Below are 21325 nucleotides of genomic sequence, written 5' to 3' on the forward strand. Positions count from 1 at the left end.
CAGGGCGTCCCTGATGTGAGATGTGTCCCCTTCCTTGGCTGAGAGTCTTCAACCACCTGAGACAAACTCGGTGTACTAGATACACAAAATGTGAGTTTAATAACACTTCGTCCAGCACCATATAAACAGTTTGTCTCTGTACACACAGTAGGAGTGATATTTGACTTCAGCACCTTCATCGTATTCTTTTTTGTGCTTGACAAAGCGGTCTGCCCACACTGGACTGTTTGTGTAATATTATATACAGTAGAAATTACAAGGGATTAATCCAGAATATTAACTCACTCATCCATTCATTACCTCATTATTCTGTAGGCATGCAATTTTTGTCAATAATAGAGGGACAAAGCACTGCATGCGTTTTCTGGGAAAGGTTTTGAATTGCACGCCAACGAACTGCCACAAGCTGTGTTGCTGTCATCTGACATTTGATTGTTATGATTATTTATTAAAAATTAAGACACCCATGTTGGTTTTAGACAAGCAATACTAGGAGCTGAGCTCAATCAGCCGCTGACTACATCCAACTGCTGACCTCTCAGCATGGACAGCATGACAACAGAGATGTTCTGTCATGAACAGTTTATTCTCCCTGTCACAATGTATTAGTGTACTGAAAAATAACGGATTACACACAACAACCATGAGTATTCTCATATGTCCCCAACATATGTTCCTTGGGGATTAATTTCAGATAATATGCCAAACCAATGATATAATCCCTTCAACCTGTAATGTGATACGTTAAATCTCTTTTTTTTTTTTTTTGCAGTGTGTTAATACAAAAAGTGACACAAAAGGGAGAAGACATACCTTCAGACAAATTTTTGTTTTGGTTCTATTTTCTACTTTTAAATGAAAAATTCACTTAAGATTCGGCTGGTGGACTCAGCAAAAGCCTCTGTCTAAACTACATTTCAGGATCAAGATTATTCAAAAGAGAAGAGGAAGGAACTGAATTTTGTGATTTTACAGCTGGAAAATATAGCTAAACAAACTTTTTAGATCAATGGCAATGAAAAATAAACAACAAAGGGCTGAGGATGGGGGGCGTGGTGGCGTAGTGGGATGAACCAGGTCCTGCTCTCCGGTGGGTCTGGGGTTCAAGTCCTGCTTCGGGTGCCCTGCGGTGGACTGGCATCCCGTCCTGGGTGTGTTGCCTCCCCCTCCAGCCCTCCCTACGCACTGTGCTGCCAGGTTAGGCTCTGGCTCCCCATGAACCCGTATGGGACAAGCGGTTCAGACAATGTGTGTGTGTCTTGGGATGGTCAAAGTGGGGCACTAGTCATTGTCCCCTATCCCACTGCATGTGTTTCTGCAAAGAGCCAATGCTTTTGTGTTCTGTTTCTGTTATTTTATGTAAACGATGTTGTCTTTCAGCATAAAATCTGATGATGATATGATCATGATGATAAGATGGAACCTTGATAATGAGAGGGAATTCCATCGATGACATGGAACAGGATTGTTGAGATGGATTCTCAGTGCTGGGATGGCACCTTGATGATGATATGATGAAGCCCTAATGATGAGGAAACCCCATGATACTGAGCTGGAACACTAATGAGATAATTGCGCTCCAGCAATGGAACCCCAAGATGATGAAACCTCGATGGTGAGATGATGAAATCTCAGTGATGAGATGATTGAACCCCAATGGTGAAATGATGAAACCTCAATTATGAGGGAACCCTCCTCGTCCCCAAGCTGAAGAGGACCCTTACTCAGCACCCTCACTCAATGCCTTCACAGACTTTTTCCGTTTCTTCAAAGTCCCTGCTGTCAGAGTGCTAGCAGATAAGGCACCGACAACCACATCCTGGGACCAGACGCCGATCCAAACGTGTCAACAGACATGTGCTTTAAAGAACCAGCGTCCGCCTATCTGTCAGTTCAGATGTTCCTGAAGACGTTGCAGCAGGTTGCATCATGAACACACCCTGACAATGCATCTCTAATTTCTCCAACGTTAACAGATATGAGCTGGAGGTTGACCTATACACACTTCGAACAGTTTATGGGTGACCTCAGCAATAAAAAAGATTAACTAATCCTAACCAAAACTAACTATTCCTCTGGGATCCAGGAGCATCCAATGACATTTTATTCATTATTCCACCGTTAGCGCATGAGGAAGAGCTCACTGTGTGTCAACAGTAATTATGCAAATATTGATCAACCAGACTTGAAACGAGTTGGCGCAACAAAAATTAAAAAAAAAAAAAAAACATTAAATACCAGCAGGCCGGTATCTGGACTGTAATTGTAAAACTCTGTATAATAACTTTATAATTGACCAGATGGGTTATTGCCTCCTCACGCGCCAATCCGCCGTGATAAGGAATTATCTCAACTATGAGCTTTAAATACATCTTCAGAAACCAGAAGCGCCGGTTTGTTGTAAATTTAATCACCGAAGGCCCCCCAAACCGGCCCAGGCTCCGAGGATTGTGCACGTGACTTGTCGCGATGCCTTGACTAAATATGCGGGGGTTTCGGTACCGGACTCGGACCCTGTCCGGAGACCTCCGCAGGACTCCCGCAGGACGCCCTGCTCCTCGGCGCCGATATACCGTGATGCTCTGGTGCCGCTCAATGGGAGCACGCGGCAACTGCTCGCGGAACGGCCGCCGCAGCGCGCGCGATAAAGAGAGAGAGAGGGGGAGAGAGAGAGAGAGCGAGAGAGACCCGCCGACGCAGCGCGCGCTCGGATCGCTGTGCAAACGTCGCTCGTGCAAGAAAAAAAAAAAAAAAAAGGTGTGTGGGGGGGGGGGACTCCCGGTGAAACCTCGCGCTTGTCGTACAGACATCCTCGCGCGGTGGAGTTCTGAAAGCAGCTCCGTGGCGCGTACGGGTGGTGGGTACCCTCTGTTGCGCGAGAACGCGAATCCATCACACCCCCTGTCCCTCCGCCCGTTACGGACAATGGTGGCGTTGTTGGGGAGTGTGTGTGCGCGTGTGTGAACAGTGTGTACTCGCGCACTGACACGCAGCACTACTGGCGCGAGTCCCTTCGTTAATTGGACGCGCGAGACCAGGCGCTCTAATCACGACGGAGCTCCGTGCGCGCGCAGGGTGCGACCACTTTTTTGGTCCTTCACTAAAGACCGCGACGCTTCACTGAAGGACGGAGTGTTCAACAAACACACAGATCATGAAGTGACGCTCAGACCTCATCGCCCTGTGAGGATGATGATCTGATGACCACACACACACACACACACACACACACACTTGGGGAGGACGAAGGACGGTGGTTCCACATCAATAACTCGGACACTGAAGTGCAAAGAGGTCGCAAGACGTCTTGTGTGAGATCACATCCAAGACAACCCTCCACCCCCCCGACACACACACACACACACACACACAGAGCTCAGCTCCATAGGTAAACCACGGTAACTGACTCCCATCACGACCCAGTTGATGGGGAAGGAACAGAAGGAAACAGTAACGGGTTGCGAGCCACAAAGTAACAAAGTAGCGACGCCGCGTTTCCTCCCCGGCTGTGTGTTGCGGGGGGGTTGTGCTGTTTACTTTCTCCATCCAGCAGCGATCATCAGTCAGTGAAGGCAGGAGGACGGGACGCGATCGAGCCCTGGCTGTGACACCTGCCACTTTTAAACACCCCTCACACACGCTGCACACACACAGCACCCCCCCCCCCACCCGAAACCAGGCGTTCGTCCATCCTGTGTGTGTCCAGCGCACACGCGTTCTGTCCCTCGTCCCCTGCACCCACCCCGTCAATCACATCTGGAGACAATTACTGAAGTCAATAGGACGCACGAGACGTGGGTGTGTGTGAGTGCGGGATGAACTCGGAAAAGACGTGCGTTAATTAAATAACGTGGGTGGTGGGGGGCGGGGGGTGAAGAGGGGTACAGCCACAGATGGGCAGCAGCGGAACACACAGAACACACAGTGGCACACACCAGCAGCGTGTCACGGGAACACGACACACGCAGGACCACCGCAGGCTCCACGAGACCGCGCACACTGGGGCATCTTACACCCCCCGGGAGGGAGAAGGAGGCGGGGGGGGGGGGGTCGGAAAGCTTTGCAAACATCGTCTGAACGGGCGGCGACGCAGGACAAGAGGAGGAACTCACCGCGGACGGAGGCGCGCTGCAGCCCCACGCATAGCCCCACACAGAGCGCGAGCAGCCGGCTCCAGCCTCGGGGACGCGCCCGCACTGTCGCGTTCGCCCCCCCCGGGCCCGGTCCGGCGGTCATGGCAGGGTTCGGGCGCTCGGACGGGCTCCTCATCAGACGCGACGCGGCGGACGGACGAGCTCGAGTGGGAGCGGAGAGACACCCCGGTGCGTGGAGACCGCGCTCCCGCAGCCGGACTGAACCATCTCCCGCCGAGCTCCGGGGGACAGAGCTCGCGCCGCGCCGCAACGCAGAGAAACGGCAAATAAAAAGAAAAAGAGAAGATGAAGCTGGAGAAGGAGAAGGAAGCGGAGGACGGACGGAGTGGCGGCGGGGGCGGCGGGGGGCGGGCAGCCCCTCAGCCCACGGTCTCAGTAATCCCGCACATCATCATCATCATCATCCCGGTGGGTCCCTGGGAAGCCCGGCTCCTCTTCGGCGCACATGCACTCAGTTTGCTTCGTATTTCTGTCTTTCCTCGTTTCCCTCTTCTTTTACTCTGTTGGTGCCCTTAATAGTGTGAGGAGGGTCGCTGTCGCGGATCCATGCGGCGCACGAGGATGGAAGCGCTTCCAAGAAGGAGATGATGCTGCTGCTCCTGCGGTGAAGTTCGCCGGTGCCGCTGCTCCTCCTCTCCTCTCCTCTCGTCTCCTCTCGTCTCCTCTCGTCTCCTCTTCTCTCCGTGTCTCTGCGCATCAGTTATCAGCTATTCCCACGTTCCTCACACACCCCGCGTCCGTGGGTCGATGAATGACTGAATCGGCGGATCCGTGGATCAGTGTATGTGTGTGTGTTTGTGTGTGTGTGTGTTACTGTCTTAACACACAGCGCCGGACTGCAGAGCAACCAGGATCTGATCTCTCTCTCTCTCTATCTCGCTCTCTCTCTCCCTCTCTCTCTCTCTCTCTCTCTCTGTGCGTGTGTGTGTGCCTCGCATACACTCCCTCTCTCTCCTTCCCTCTCTCTCTCATGGATTCTCCGCCGTTATTTAACTCGTAACGCAATTAAAAACGACCACTTAACAACGCCTGAAACAGTGCCTCTCAAAATTCTGTGAAAATGATCAACATCGTTTCAAATTATTTCTTAAAAACAGTCCCGTTGTACGTGGCTTCACTGTAACACACTCTTTTCCGATCTGTATTTGCGACATAAAGAGAGCCCCCCTGTGAAGTAAAAACTGATCTCCAAATGACAAACTTCACAAAGAACTGGAATGCCATTTTTATTTTTTATTCTAATCATTTTCTACTGCCCTCGATGACTTCTGAAGTACAACAAGGAGTTCAAGTGGTGAAACACTCACTGTGGACTGGCGGCTCCACCGATTATGGACCGTGTGTCGAGGATGTGTCCAGATGTTGGACAGAAGTGGTCACATGGGCAGGACAAAGCTGAGGAACAGCAGGATTCCCCATACAAAAGAAGGTCTTTATTGAAGGAAAGAAAAAAAAAAATCAGAACCTACACACAAGGCACAAATGTAAATATGCGTACAAGAAAATATTTGTCACCAAAGATCCCGTGCTGTGAGCTCAGACACGGATTCGAATCTGGCTCAGTTTGAACGTTCTGCTCATGTTTGAGTGGACTTCATCCAGGTGCTGTGGATTTGTCCCACAATCCAAGACGTATGTCATGTGCATTGGTGACACATGAGACACACCTGTAGCGTGCATATGTGTAACTTGATAACTGTGTGAAATTGTCTTGAAATGGACTGGTGTCCCATCTGGGATATAACCTTCTTCGCACCCCAAGCTTTCAGGACAGGCTTCAGTTCATCATGACCCTGTGGCTAAGGATAAATTATCAGGATTGATTTCAGGATAAGTATCACATTCAAAAGTACTGCAGGGGTTAAGTAGCAGGTGGTAGCGTAGGGATTACAGCTACTGTCAGTGGACCTCAAGGCTGCAGGTTTGAATCTCACCTCTAGCTGTACTACCCTTGAGCAAAGTACTCACCCTAAATTGCTCCTCTAAAAATTGCCCAGCTGTTTAAATTGGTAAATAACTGTAAGTATCTTAACATCTCCAAACATAACTTTGTAGAAAAGCATCAGCTAAATGAATAAATGTAAATAGTAGTAGTGTGTGGATCTTGAACATATAACTTTAACTGCTATGCTAAGAACTGGATGTAGCAGCTAGTGGCATAATGGTTAGCGCTACTGCCCTGCACATGAAGGACACAGGTTCAGATCCCACCTCCAGCTGTAGCAGCCTTGATAAAGGCACTTACTGTGAATTGATGCAATAAAAATTACCCTTCTCTGTGAATGTGTAAATCACTGTAAGAGGCTTAAATTTGTAAATTGCTTTGGATAAAAGCTTCCCCTAAATACGGGTAAATGGACGAGCCTCATACACTCAAGTCACGCTATTATAGTTCCAGTAGAGCCGATACACACACATTTATTTGTTCTAGTTGATGCTGTTGTTGATAGGCACCGTGTAAACCATTAATGTTCTTCTAGTTGACAGCTGTACACTGCAGAACAGCATCGACCTCATACAACTTCACTAGGAACAAGTCATACAGGGACATGTTGGAACTTGCTGCATTGTTACATAATTGAACTGATTGGAATTTAAAAACCGTATAAGGGGGTTAGTAAACTCATGGATGGTGAGAAATGAAACTGATAAATACGAATTTGCATGAGGAATGACGGGCAACAGTAACAATCAATAAAAAGAACACAAGAATGTGCTTTAACTTAAACTGTAAATTTTGAATTGTTGCAGATAAATCAACACCGCTCACAATAATTATGAGTTGAGAAGAACTGATCTATTGATCAAGCATATTGACAAGCTCTTTCCATATTTACTCCCAAAAGAGAACTCGCAGTTGTGCTCACAGAAAATAAATCATTGATCAAAAGTGAAAATCTATCCTTTAAATGGTATAGACTGTAAGAAAGTAGGAAATCTAAATCACCAAAATCTGGATTTGGGTCACAGACCCATATATATTGTGGCTGGTTGTGGGGTGGAGGGAGCCACAGGACAGAGACTTGAACCAAAAGAAGACTTCAGCCAAGAGGGGTTTCATTAGAAAGCAAAACCAATAAAATCAGGCCCAGGTGGACATAAAGCAACCGCAAACATCAACACCTTTTCTTCAGACAGCCTTGTCCTAGACCAATTCCAAAAACTTCACCAAATCTTCAGGCCAGCTGCCTTTATAGCCCCTTAAATTGGTCCTGAAGAGCTAGCAGCTGGCAGTCACAATTCAATTAGGGTAGGGGCAGGACCCTGGCAGCTGTCCATCATGGTCATCCTCTCTTCGGTTGGACCGCCCACGTATACGAAATTGTTGCAGAACTATAAAATAGCTTTTAAAGATTTTACTTGTCACCTAATTATAAAAGTAAGCTAATTAGAATAAATGAGTTGCTGAATGGCAAGTTGAAATATCCAATAGCTACAACTGTGATTTTAAACTAATTGATTAATTCACTGATTAACAGATTGATTGATAGGTTCACTGGTTCAGTTACTCAATCTATCTGTGGCTGTGAACATACCCTGCAAGTGCATTTATTCTGGTAAAAATAATGTTACTGAAAAAAAATGTGTTGAATCTGGTGTTTCGTCACTTTTCGGCTAGATTCCTAACTTTGCTGTCAGCACGGGCAAGAAGTTATTTTTAAGCGGCGCTTTCTGTCATTTTTATTTTTTATCATTGTCTGTGGAGGTTTGCCTTCTCGCTCGGGTCGTCTCCCTGCTTCCATGGTGCCTCGCATCCTGCAACGCATGCGGCCTTGCGTGGGGCTACAGCGTGTTCTCCCCCACGAAGCCCACACAAATGGTGGCCATCTGTCCTCCTCCGTCGGTGGAAGTGGTGCCTTGTTCAGGTGCACCGGCTGTTCCCCATCGGAACACCTCCATGGTGCCAGTGCCTAACAAGTGCCTTGTTAAATATTCATACCGGGGGAGAGCATCTGCCCCACGGGGGAAATAAAACTGAGCAAACAGACCCAGTTCAGCGAGACACAACATTCTGATTATTGTGGTGGGTTTATTTGTCAGCTATCTGCACATTAGTATTGTTCTAATGGTGGCAATGATGATCGTCATCATGTTTCTCGTGAAAATGAAAATAACAGGAAAAACAAATAAAAACAAAAATGACAATGATGAAGGGATCAATTTTAATGTATCATTTCACTACCCCTTCTGCTTGAGCCAGTGTGGGTTTGTTTAAATGGTCCAGATTGTTTTCTCTACAGCTGTACTGAATGGGGAAGATAGCTTTTTGCTCCTCTGAGGAGCAGTGTGAAATGAACAAGGTCGCTGTTACGGTCTAGAAAGATTCACAGGATCTCAGCAGATAGTCTAAATACACAAAAGCAGGGCTATTCCCATGGAGATGGTCTCGTTCAGCGGGAGCAGGAAGGAGGAAAGGAGTTGGACGAGCATTGAGCTGATAATAAAGGTGTTCCAGTTGAAGGACAATGACATAAAGAATGAATCAGCGTTCCTGTTCAAGGATGGCATCCCATTTCTCCTAAATGCTGCCTCCTTGTTGGGTCATGGTCTGTTGCGGGGCATTGAACCCTGCCCTCCCACTCCGCCGTCACAGGATTAGCCTCAAACGTTTGCAACCCAGCAACACCTGCCCTAGCTAACAACAGCACCTCTTCCTGGTTGTTTATGTCCAGAGTCCAGACGGAGGCACTGTTTGCCAGGCTGCCACTGCCACGTTTCCATTTATCTTTCACTATCACATAGCACAGGTTCCACCAGGTGATACCCTGCTCTTCCTAAAGAGGAACCATTTCTAACAGGTTCCATAAAGAGGTTCCTGGGCATCCTGATTGGATAAAATGGGCAGCCATTATCAGGTATACAGAAAATGGAGTTATCAGCCAAGGGAGAAATGTCCAGAAAGAGGGTCAGGGAAAACGGTTGGCTTAGGGGCAAAATCGATTCCACCATTCAGTAATTTGGATATTACCTTCATAACCCCACATGTGTTGATGACTAATGTTTTCTAATCAACTGTTACCTAAGTTTTCTCCAAAGATATCTGGCAATGTTTAATCCACGTCATCACTCCCTTCTCCTCCGTGGGCTTGAAAGGTACCCCATTTCCAAAGCAGCAATTGTTTGCCTCATTGATGATGCCAAGTGCTGCTAGACATCGCTACGCAGGTCCTCAGGTTGCAGCCAGTGGGTCAGTGGGTGGGTGGCCTCCCCAGTGTGGGGTGGTTGAGTGACTCATGGGTGCTCCTAAGCAGAGGTGTCTCATCACCTGGTCCATGAGGGTTATTAATAACTCTGCCACTTGCAGGTGATTAGAACCAGAGGTTTCCCGACATTGCCCTGCAGCGAGGAAGGGGCGTAGCTGAAGACTCACTCATATCCCTAATTACTTTCCAGGCTTCCAGCAAAACCCACACAGCTTGGCGCAGATAAATAGAATCTCTTTACAGTCTCAAAGTTTTCAGTCTTGAAAGTAGGTAAACTGTGCATGGAATGGGAGAAGGAGGCATGGGAAGAGCTTGGAGGGTGCAGAAAATATGACTCTAGGAAAAGGGGGTGTGGGTGGAGCTTATATTCAGACCATCAAGAGCTTGAGTGAGAACTTGAAGATATAGCCACTGAGATCATGGGAAGTCTGGATGTGGGAGGGAAATGGACTTCAGGCTCAGAAAGGCTTTGTTTCCAAACAGGCAAAACTCTATTACATTTACATTTATTAATTTAGCAGACGCTTTTGTCCAAAGCGACATACATCTCAGCAAAAGTACAATTCTATTATCATTTAAAGGTGCTGTTGTTTTTTGAATTACTCTTATTTCTTCATATATTAGTGTGTTTTACATTTCTGGTCACACACGTGTCAAATGAATCGCGGCACAAATAAATCCAAATACAAATGAATGCCGAGGGCAGACCTGTCAATACAATGCCAGCGTGAAACATATAAGCATGAGTTAGAGTGCTGTAACTGCTGTTTCAAATAGCAAACATGCCTTTTCATCCCTACGGGGGTTAAGTGAGAGACAGTTTCTCAGTGGTAAAGAACTGGGTGAGACAAGGGCAGGGTAACATTGCATAGACACCGAGCTTCAAAAAACTTGTATTACTATATTAACATCTGAGCATGTTTCTCTTCTGTTAGTCGGAATCGATTGCAGTGCAACATCTTGCAGACATCAGGCCCTCGGGAGGCGGTAGCGCGATGCTGCTGGGCAGGTACCCTAAGTGAGGATTAGTTGACTCACACTGCCCTTCTCTGGAACCGCAAGAGCAAGTTTTCCCAAAGTCCACTTCCCGTTAATTATTTTATGCCAACGAAATATGGGGAAAAAATCGATGTCACCTCTTGTGTTTTTTCTTACGAACCAAACAATCGTAATTCCCAGCCAATCTGAGGGGCACCGGCCAACAGGAAACCTAGGAAAGTGAAGCGGTGATGACGTGGGACTTGGGTCTTCATCGCAGGAGCAGAAATATCCCTCGATCGACTGTGATGACGACCGGTAGTTCGACTATGCTCTATGATCCAAACACTGCTTCCAAGTTGGGAACAATCCAGTTATGGAACAGAAAGCCTCTATTACTCTCAATCCTTTTTGCTCAAAGCTTGCGGTGTCTTTGAACGCGTTCGCATCCCTGACAGCGAGCGCTCAGTGTGCCGTCGTATACATGACTCTCTTATGTCACTCCCTTTATTCATCTTGTGCTTCTTCTTTTGCGGAAGGGGGTGTCTGACATGAGCGGACTGCAGATGGCCCACTTGTGGCCCTCGCCCTGCTAACACGGCAGAGGGAGGCGAGAGAGGAGCAGCCGGTCCTGACGATCCCCTTCCTCCCTTGCCATCCCCTCTAGGAAGACAACAGTGAGCCAGAGAGGAAGAAGAGGAGCATGGTGAACTGAAATGTTGAGGAGGGCTGCTCTCGCGTTGGTTTCGGCCTTCACCACTTGTCGGAGGAAGAATCAGATGTGTGTAGTAATGTGATATGTGGTAAGGAATGGGTAAATGCACAGTTCTCAGCAAGCCTTTCTGCAAAAGTATCCCTTCTAGTGCTGATGTAGTAAACACCATAGTAGCACATGTCTGTGGGCACACGCTGCTGCAGCTGAACGTGCTCTTCCTTGGCGAGTACAGTTGGCGCAGCCGTATGGTACCTCCCAGTCTTGGCCTAAATACCACGTACATAAAGCAAGAGGAAATCACTCACGGTTTACAAGGGAATTATCGTCTTTCCCTTTGATGCGTATGTTCAAATTATGGGCTATCAATCTGCGTGTGAAGGTATCGCTGTAGAAAGCAAGGCCGAGAGCCTTAAACTAGACTCGGCCATTAGGGGGTGCAAAACTGGTAGGTGTCGTGGGAATGGAGCGTTTCGGTTGTCCACACGTTGTCTCCCCAAGGGAAGTACTCCTCCGACTGCTCGCATCGTCAGGTAAAATTGCTGTAAATCCCGAGATCTTAGAGTTATTTCAAATGTGAGTTCATCGCGACCGTACAACCTCTCCCGCAGTTGATTTACCACTGCCGATTTTCCCACGTAGGAGAAGCTATCAGACAGAAGTCTTATTTTCAAATGTTAGTTTTAAGTCACAGGATCTAATATGTTTGCAATAGCACAAAATCCCTGGGTGGGCCTGTGATTCAGCACAGAGTTTGCGGACACCTCCCCGGTATTGGCTGCAGGGCTGCTGTGCTCTCGTTGCTCATCGGAACCCAAAAATAAAGAGCCGTCCGCCCACTAGCGTCGAAGGATTAGAGTCAGATCAAATATGGAGGAGAAAAAAAATACAGCTGTGTTCTTTCGTGGCTCTTCAGAGGATCAGCTTTTTAAGGGATATTCCTGCCAAATTTCTCAAAATTGCAGTTCTTAGACACCAGCAAAGACAGAAGGTCCATCGCCTGGAGAATTTTGGAATGTGGGATCGGCTGCTGTTTTTGGACTGCTTGGACCGAGGGATTGGTCTCCCACAGACCTGCTCACCATGTTGTCCCTCCACAAACTCAGGACACTAAAGATGACTGCATTCTGCACTTTTTCACATTGTTGTCTTCCAATCAAAGGATCTGGATTCAAATCTTGTATGAGATGTATTACTATTAATCAAGGTACCTGCCCTGAACTGATCCAGTAAAAATTATACATCTGTACTAATGGGTAAATTATTGTACATAGCTCAGTGTACTTATAAGTCACTTTGCAGGAATACCTTTAACAACAACAATAATAATAATAATAATAACCCATTCCCAACAACAGGGGATTGGAGGGAACAGGAAGAGAGACTCATAAAAGTTTCATCAATGGGCAAACAAGTTGTTGATGGGAAGTTCTGGTTGCTGCTCCACCCCCCTCTGCAAACCTGCCCCACGCTTCCATTGCCCCATTTCCCCTCTGGGATAAGATAGCAAGGCACTATAGCTATATTTAAAAGTAATATTTATTGAATAATAGTTACTATGAGTCCCTGAGTTTTTTTGGGATGGGTCAGGATGACCACAGTCAGACATCTTTGACTTGATCGAACACAGGATGCAGGATGTAGGATGTCTGTCTCCCACTGGAGGAGACAGTGCTGCAGAAAATAATGTTTATTGCAGCTCCTGGAGGGAGGTTCCAGTGCCCATCTCTGTTCCAACTCATGGCTTCATTAGCGCTATTAGATCATAATTACCCACATGAGTTTTTACGTCAGCATTTTCCTGGGAAAGCATTCAATATTTCCCCCAAAATGTTTCACAATTATTATTTACAGAGATGATCGTTTCAGATGTATTCTTTATCTAATAATTTTATTTTAAAGTATATAGATAATTTATGTTATGAATTAATTATGTAAAAGGTTGGAACCAAGCTTTAAGCAAATGGCCAAACGGGAAATGAGTTAGACATGGCTGGGGTGTGGGATGTCGGCTCAGCAAAATGCACCACCAATATCTTAACCCTAACCCTATCCTAACCTTAACCCTCTTACCCTAACCCTGACCGCAACCCCCACCCTTGACCTGAGCAAGCGCTAAAACAGCCATGCCCAATGTTTGGACTGAGAGCTACATGCGTCCTGCTGCTTTGGGTAATGTGGCCGAAGAGAAAATTTAATAACATTAAAAGGAATTTAATGAAATTAATAAAAGTATACTGTATATTAATAAAATGAATATATAGTTTAATTACCAAAAATACTAGAAATTCTGTTAAATCAAATGACAATACAGCTATAGTTAGACACATGCACTTGAACTCACACCACACCCAAATAAAATACAGAAAATAAATAATTTTACATTTACAATTCAGTATGCCATTTGGTATGAATTTTACACATGCAGCACCCAAACCAGTTCACAAAAGGCCAAAAAAAGGCTGGACGGCCCTGCACTAAGAGGTCAGATATGGGTGCTGAGAGGCTGATAAAGATGACATGGCCCATGGAGCCCCAGCTGCAAGCTCTGCTCCCCAAGAGGTGAGGTATATATCCATGTCGCACACAATCCTCCCCGTTGCACCTGAAACGCAAATCATACCATTTTCAGCATCTCGCGCCTGGCTGCCAAGGCCAGATGGCTGGAATTTTTTAAGCACCCCCTGCCCTGGAACCAGGGATTGTGAGTGAGGGGAGCACGCAGGCCACATTCGGCGGACCGGCCCGTTTCCGCATCAAGCGTCATCTGCATCCATCTCCAGGAGACAACGCTTTAAAGCCGACACCAAAAGCCCTTTGAAGTGTTCTCCTCCGGCACAATGGCCCTTGCATTCGAGCCCTTTTCTATTTGCTGTAAAAACCATTTTCTTCATGTTTTTATGGAGAAGTTGATGAGTATAAAGCGGATCGGCAGAATAAGGGGATGCGTGAAGGTCGTCGGGACCATTATTCTCATTAGGGATTTTAGTGCCTTATCGATTTGGCCCGGCTGTCAAGCTGTCCCTTCAAAGACAGCCGTAAATCAGGCCTCGCCGTCAGGCCCTGTGGCATCACTTCGACTCGACCCCCCGTCACGTAGACTGTCGCTGTCAAGCGTCCGTATGCGGGCAACGGTGTAGGGGGACGAGACGTCCGAGCCCAGAGAGGAGATCCTACCCCGGGTTGGGCTGACTTCTGGGTGGGTCTCTCTGACTGAGGGCATCCGACAGCCCATCCGCCACTTTCGCACGAGTTCCCTTTTATTATGTCGAGCACTGGAGTGCCGGTCTGTTCGGTTGCCTTCGCCCCAGGATAAGTACGTCAATAAATAAATAAAATATCCGAAATGAAATGCAAAACAAGTGCGCAGTTAAAGAAAGTACGTAAAGGGGTGTGAGGGTGGGGGCGAGGGTGAGCGCGTGATGCAAATGAGCGCCCTTTAACACTGATGATTGATTGGCTGTTTGCAGGCATTGGGGGCGGGGCCATAGTGACAGTGACACCTTTGAAAGAAACTTTCCTCTCACTATGAGGCAACCCCCACCCCTAACCTCCCCAGCCGCATTTACACGGATGGTCAGCCGGTAAACTGGGCTGTGTGCTGTTGCTAGGCGACACGGGTCCTCCGTTCCAGAGCAATTAGCTCTTCTTTCATTAGCTGCTACCGGGAAAGCCTTTGCTTCGCCGCTCTGGTGTACCGTGTGAGGAGGAAGCGGGCCTTCAAGTGTCCCGTACGAACACACAGACACACACACGAGGTTGATTGTTTGTTAGGGACACAATGGGAGCTTGACAAGAAGAAACATCTCTTTGGCAGGCCATGAAATTACCAAGTGGGACACGGGCCAGGAGTCTGCTTTCCCATCAGCACTAGCTCCATAGTTGTTCTAGGTGGGGGCAGTGACATCATCACCCCAATTCATAATTTACAGCTACCCTGATTCGAGAATGGGTGTCCGCGGTCTTTTACCGGTGTCGTGCACCAAGGCTGTGGTTCAAACGCAGCGTCGTCCTCTGCGGTCACGCGGGGTGGACAACGAAGCGGCGGATTCTTCTTCCGGAGCTTTCCGCAAAGGGGAGAGCCGCAAAGCGTGAAGCCGAGGCTGCGGTCCCGTAACCTAGCAACAGAAGGGCAGCCCGTCTTTGCTCTGGGAAACTGCTTCAGAACTCAGAGGATTCTGGGAAATCGTACCGACTTCCAGCTTCTGGCAGCTTACGAACCAAGCCAAAAAAAAAATCCAATCTAAATGAACAATCCATATATCAGTTTTGGCGTAGGTGTACACTCTAAAGTCTTTATGAGTTAATCGATGTGTTTGCCCTTCATAACAGAGCCACTTGCCTTGTTCTCTTTCTCTCTGTTCCACATTTGTTGACTTTGACTCTATTTTCCATTAGAAGTGGAAACAGTGGCAGTTAAGAGCCTCTTTCCAAGCAAAACTTTTACCACAATAGGCCAGTAAAGATTACCACTGAGGCTCTGAATCTTTACAGATACGGCGGGTGTGAAGTCATTCAGGGTCTCTTTCTTTAAGTATTGTATTAACACATCTGGCGATTTTCTCGAAAGGGAGTTACAGTGTTATGTTTTTATGCTCTTTACACCGATTTACTGTTTATACAGAAGGGTCATTTTTACTCTATGCATTCAGGCTCAGTACCTTAGTCAGGAAATGGGGATCTGAACTTGGGTCGCCCCCTGCAACTGGATGTCTCGAACCACTATGCCACCTGCTGCCCCAGTAATTGTCTACGAGGGTGTGTGGGGGTGTCAAGGCTTATAAGTATTTTCCAGCTTCTCCCTGCGGCAGCTCCTGATTAATTATGCCAATTTCGCATGATTTTTGGGGAGGGGGGCACGATCAGGGTTGCTTTGGCACCTGAGTCCCATTATCATCACCCCTCTGCCTCTCCTTCGTCTCCAGCCTGTTCCCGTTCTCTTGGGGCGTCAATTGCAGGAACTGCGACAATATGGGGCAAAGCTGCAAGAGTGGGGTGACACCCTCCACAAGAGGGCCCGGATAAATTATTACATATGAAATTCATCTGTCATCGCTATCAGAACAACACATACTGGTGTGTTTGAAGCCCCCCCCCCCCACACACACACATATTTTTTGTTAACTTTCATAAGCAGGAATTAGTGGGGAGAATGTGTAAAAGTGAAAGTAAATAAGTACCTTTAAAAACCACAATGTGCAATAAATGCACCAAAGCCTCAACGGCTCCTACCCGGGAAGTGCTGCAGTGAATTATGGATGAGCGCCGACAGGGGAGATGCGTCCCGCTCCGGGGCCAGTTGCGCACACACACATACACACACAGACATATAAGAAAACAGGATCGGCATCACATGGTGAAACATTAAGGGAAATTATGTCTTCTTCTAATGCACCTGTATTCTGCTGATGCACTGAAGATGATTGTTATGTCACCGCCCCTCCCATGGGAATTTTCAGGTGATCCAGAATGACTTCAAGGCTTCTTCGGACCATTATTTAAAAAAAAGTCATTGTTCATATTTAGCTGACACTTATTACTAAAGGCAGGAGCTCTAACTCCTACACTACAGCTGCCCCTACACCAGATGTTAGGTTTTCTTAAAATTCTACGATGTGTGCATTCAAGAATGCAAACACAACAATAATTTGTTAATGTAACATAATTTTTCTGTTAGTATTCTATTTTCATTTAATATAATAGTTTAATATAATTTTTTTTTGTTAGTGTAATATTGTGTTACCCCTGAGCAGGATACCTACCTTAAATTGCTCCAGTAAAATTACCCAAGTATATAAATGGGTAAATAATTGTCACCTTAACATTGTACGTTGCTTTGGAGAAAAGCATCAGCTAAATGACTAAATGTAATGTAAATGTTATATCCTCTGGGTGTGGCCTCATCGACCAATCACTGCAGGTGAGCTGCTTAGTGTGTCTGGTTTCACGGTCGACCGTGAACTGAATCCCTAAACTTACATTTTGCATTTAGCTGGCACATTTCTCCAAAGTGACTTGTAATGTGAAGGCACACACCCAGATTTACCGATTCACACAACTTGGTAAATGTTACTGCATCAGTACCTTAACAAGGGTAATACTGAAAAAAGATGCATCCAGATCTGTTTCCTCCAAGTCCTCTAACGCACACATTTTGGCTTGCCCGTCTCCAGTCCTCGAAGTCTGTTTTGACGAATGCTTAATTAAGAGTGCATCTCTGTGATTCATTTGTTTGCTTATTTATTTATTTATGTTGCCGAGACAGCAGCCCTCGCAAACATACGTCATCTGGTTGACTTCCTAAACAGGCGCTGTGCTTCTGAATATCTCACTGCTGCGTTTATTGGCTGTTTTGATACCTGATACTGATTTTGAAGGATTAATTCCACCCCCCACCCCATCCCTCTCCTTGGAAATTTTTACAAATATCTTTGTTTCCTAATTTTTCACCTTGTCATTTAATTGTCTTTCATTATTTTCTGTTTAATTTATGTGCCAATATCCTGGTCCAACAGGTTCTCGTGGCTGAAGATAATTAACTTTTAACTTAATCTCAACCATCTACAATTTCCTGCCAAACTCATACGTGCATTATTCACGGAGGAGCGGTCATTGTGCAGAGGCATGGTCAAGGGGACGTGATCATGCAGTGGAGGTGTTGTGACTGCGTGGAGGCTGGACCAGTGCATACAGGAGTTTTATTGATTTGGAGGCGGGGTTAGTGTGTGGAGGTGTGGCCAGTGAGGATGGGTGTGGTTAGTGAGGAAAGTGGTCTGCATTGAAACATCCTGCCGTACCTGTGTCAGTTTCTTACCCCACCATGCCAGTGTGGCTCAACCCCTTTGTGGATCCCCCCCAACCCCCCACACTTCCAGGCAGCCGCTCTTTGTCTCCAGAGCTCTCTGCTCTTTTCTGTAACTGCAGATGATTATGCATGAAACATTCTTTACAAATGGCCCCACTAAGTGTTTCCCACAGCCGGCCTCGCTAATGTTTGCGGGAAATCCCATCATTCTCTGTGCAACCAGAGATGGACCTGACAATCAACTTCTCGGCTCTGAAGAAACCAAGATCATCTTTCTCCTCTTTTTGGGGACAAGAACAATGGAGGCATCAGTGAACCAGCGCTCTGCAGTTCACGTGCGGATGTCGATGCCTGCACGCGGCCCTGGGAAAATATTTGCCAAATATAAAAATTTTTGTTGGTGAAAAAGTTCAAAATCTGTTTTACCTCTGAGAAAAAAAAATGAGTTTTGTTTAACTTTAGCACGAAAAACGTATATACAGAAAAGCAGGAGTGAGCAGAATCAGTGATGGCCCATGACTGCGTCTGCGTGTGACGCACGCTAGCCCATCCTGGAGGCAGTCGAATCGAATGCGCAGGAGGTTGCTTATATGAGCTTCCGCCTTGATGGATGGCCTTCATAAGAGCATTGTAGTTTCGCATCATTTTTCATTCATTCCCCATTCCGACACTCTGTTTCTGCTCATTCCCTCACTCTGGGTGTAAAAAAAGAAAAATAAATAAAATAAATGATGTTAAGTAAAAAAAAAAAACATTGACCTTGCAAGGACCCCCTGAATAGTAGTGTCAACTCAGAACCCAAGACTCTCGCTACTCAAAGCAGAGCGCTACTCTTCTAATACTATTTCGCTAAGGGTTGGGAGAAATTCAGATAATAATAATAGTAATAATAATAGTAATGAGAAGAATAATAATAATAATAATGCAAGTACTCTTAATAATAGAAACTGTAAAAAAAAGTAATATTACTGTGCAGTTCTGTTCATAACAGTAATGTGTTTCCACTTTTTCACTCTTTTTCCACATTCTGGCTGAGGGGGTATCTGCTGGTATCATGAGTCACTCAGGAGAGGGTTGATGTGGAGTCACTACTGAGCTCAGCTGGAATTAGGTGCCTTCAGAAATGTTATTCATACATAGGAATATATTTTGTAAATTTTTTTTTCGCCACTAAAAAAAAGTTTAGACTGTGTAAGTTAAATGGACAAAAGATAGAGCTGCACTGTACTTTATATGAAGTGGAAACAGTCGAGAATACAGAAAATCCAAGGGTTTTGTTATTTACTTTGCAACAGAGCCAGAATACCCAGTAAATGTGTAGAATTTACTGTCTTTCAAAATAAAGATGCTTTCCCAAGACCTTGAAAGGAAACACAAAAAGCATGGTAGCTGCTTTATCTTTATTTGCAAACAACTATTATTAATCTTTATTCATCTGATGAATAAAGATTTCTCTTTGTCCACGGGAACTTACAATGTTAGACAATGTGTTATAGAGTGATTTACCTACTTATACAAAAGGGTAATTTTTGTTCTATCAATTCAGAGTAAACCCGTTGCTCAAGGGCACTGAAGCAGAATCAGGGATTTGAATCCGGGTCCTGGGATTGCAAGGCTTCAGCATGGAAAATTACAGTTTCGAATTGAGATCCTGTATATTAGAAGATGACCTGAGCTATGAATGAGTCTATATGTGTTTGCATGGTGACAGTTTGGGAGGCTCCTGTTTCAGTGGGTGCAGTCATGTGTGAGCGTGTAGGTGGGTCACGCTCAAAAGGGAATAAATCTTCGCTTGCCTCTTTTAAACTCCCAGAACGTAGGGTAACGGCAATGCTCAAATGTCATGATACTAAAAAAGCACATGTACACACACATACACACACAAAAAAATCCAGCATCAACAAATTCTCTGTTCTGGAGCATCTTCGACCCTGGTACCCAAGATGCTCTCTGGGAAATAGGATTTCTCGCCACTCCTGAGGCTTTCAGTTTGTTCACTGACTATGAAAATCAAGTAAACGTGTAGAAAGTGCTGCACCTGCACAGGTCACGTGGAGGTATGCATGGGGGTATTAGAGTTAGGATGTGTGTGGTCAATTCTCAGAAACAGGGTCCATTGTGGTCACAGAGCATCTTCCACTGTGGTGCCATGATGTCATTCCAACAGCATGTCTTTACTCACACTGGAATCTCCTCTTAGGAGCAGTCAAGTTATAAACTTTGAAGATATTTATGCTCATTTGTTTATTTTTAGCTGTATTTTTAAATTAGCCTATTTTCTAAAACTTCTTAAGTAGAACAAATGTGGCTTGTCTTGACCCTCCAAGGCAAGAGATGGCAGTAAAGAGCACCCAAGCAGGATGGAAAGGTTAGTCAGACTCAATTCAATTTGCTCCCACAGTGTTTACAGCTACTCTTGGGGGTTGTTGAGTGTCAGTGATCAATGGCAAGGTGAGGAATATTTGCATGTGTTTATGGCGTACATTAGTGAACAATCAGCACTGAAGAGAAGTGTTTGGAGTCTTGTATTTCTCACATTTGAAATTAGTTTAATTAATTAAAAAGATAGTATATCTTCTCAAGGAATTTGGATAATATAGCTGCACAAGTTTGCAAGGCGAGTCAATATTCCGTTGTGGGTGAAATTTTCAGTTTCTGAATAGATGGAATTATGAAGAATTAATAACTCTGATCAGAGTCATGGCCACAGCGTGAGGGCAACCAGACACGCAGCATTACAATGGAAATGACTCCACATTTACAAATGGTAAAGCGAGCAGGAGAAGTCATGAACCTCAGAGCCAGTGTTTTGAAGGCTTTCGTATATTTGCGGGGGTTTGTTTCATTCGAACGTCTCTCGGTTATTTTTTATCCGTAGATTCTGTGTCAATTTTCTGCAGCGGTGGTTGCAGTGTTTTCAAGATCATCCTCTATGTCGATTTGAGTCAGCTTCCTGACCCATAAAGCCATGGGATTCCTTTAATTAGGGGCCTCAACTTGTGCCTAAAATTTTACTTTACTTATGGTCATCCTTTGATCGATCGGTCAGGTCACTCATCACCACCTGCAAAATGACGAATTATGAAAAAACAGCTTTGTTCTTCTGACACTGTTAATTCGAAAAGGAAGTATATTGGTATAAATTGAAATCAGTCGACGTTCAGCATTGAAAGAAGCCACGATGAAAAAAAACAGAGTGGAAACAATGCTGTGTTCGGAACAAGGAGATGTTTACGAGACACCTTCATAACCAAAGGAGATACAAACTCTGCATCGTTCGATTTTGCTGAATATTTTTTGGATAAGCACACAAGCACTTCACATTATGTATAGTAATGTTTAGTATAGCTATATACTACATGTATAGCGATTTCACTTAACGAAAAGAAATGTGTTCACAGATGCTAACAGGCTTTGTGTCTTTATCAGTTTTTTTTTTCTTTTCTTGGTAAAAGCCCCTACAGAACCTCTG

At 45.6% G+C, this 21325-nt stretch overlaps 1 protein-coding gene across 2 annotated transcripts in view; it reads right to left on the reverse strand.

The window, feature by feature from the left end:
• The window catches only part of csmd2 (CUB and Sushi multiple domains 2), a 246732-nt gene extending 241669 nt beyond the window's left edge, over positions 1-5063 (reverse strand). For both annotated transcript variants that reach the window (XM_029248162.1, XM_029248161.1), the window contains exon 1: positions 4113-5063. In XM_029248162.1, coding sequence (XP_029103995.1) covers positions 4113-4269 — 157 coding nt within the window. In that variant the 5' untranslated portion in view covers positions 4270-5063. The remainder of the gene's footprint in view (positions 1-4112) is intronic.
• Positions 5064-21325: the final 16262 nt, after the last annotated feature.

The sequence above is a fragment of the Scleropages formosus genome, chromosome 23 (genome assembly GCF_900964775.1).
Source record: "Scleropages formosus chromosome 23, fSclFor1.1, whole genome shotgun sequence".
NCBI classification, from domain to species: Eukaryota; Metazoa; Chordata; class Actinopteri; order Osteoglossiformes; family Osteoglossidae; genus Scleropages; species Scleropages formosus.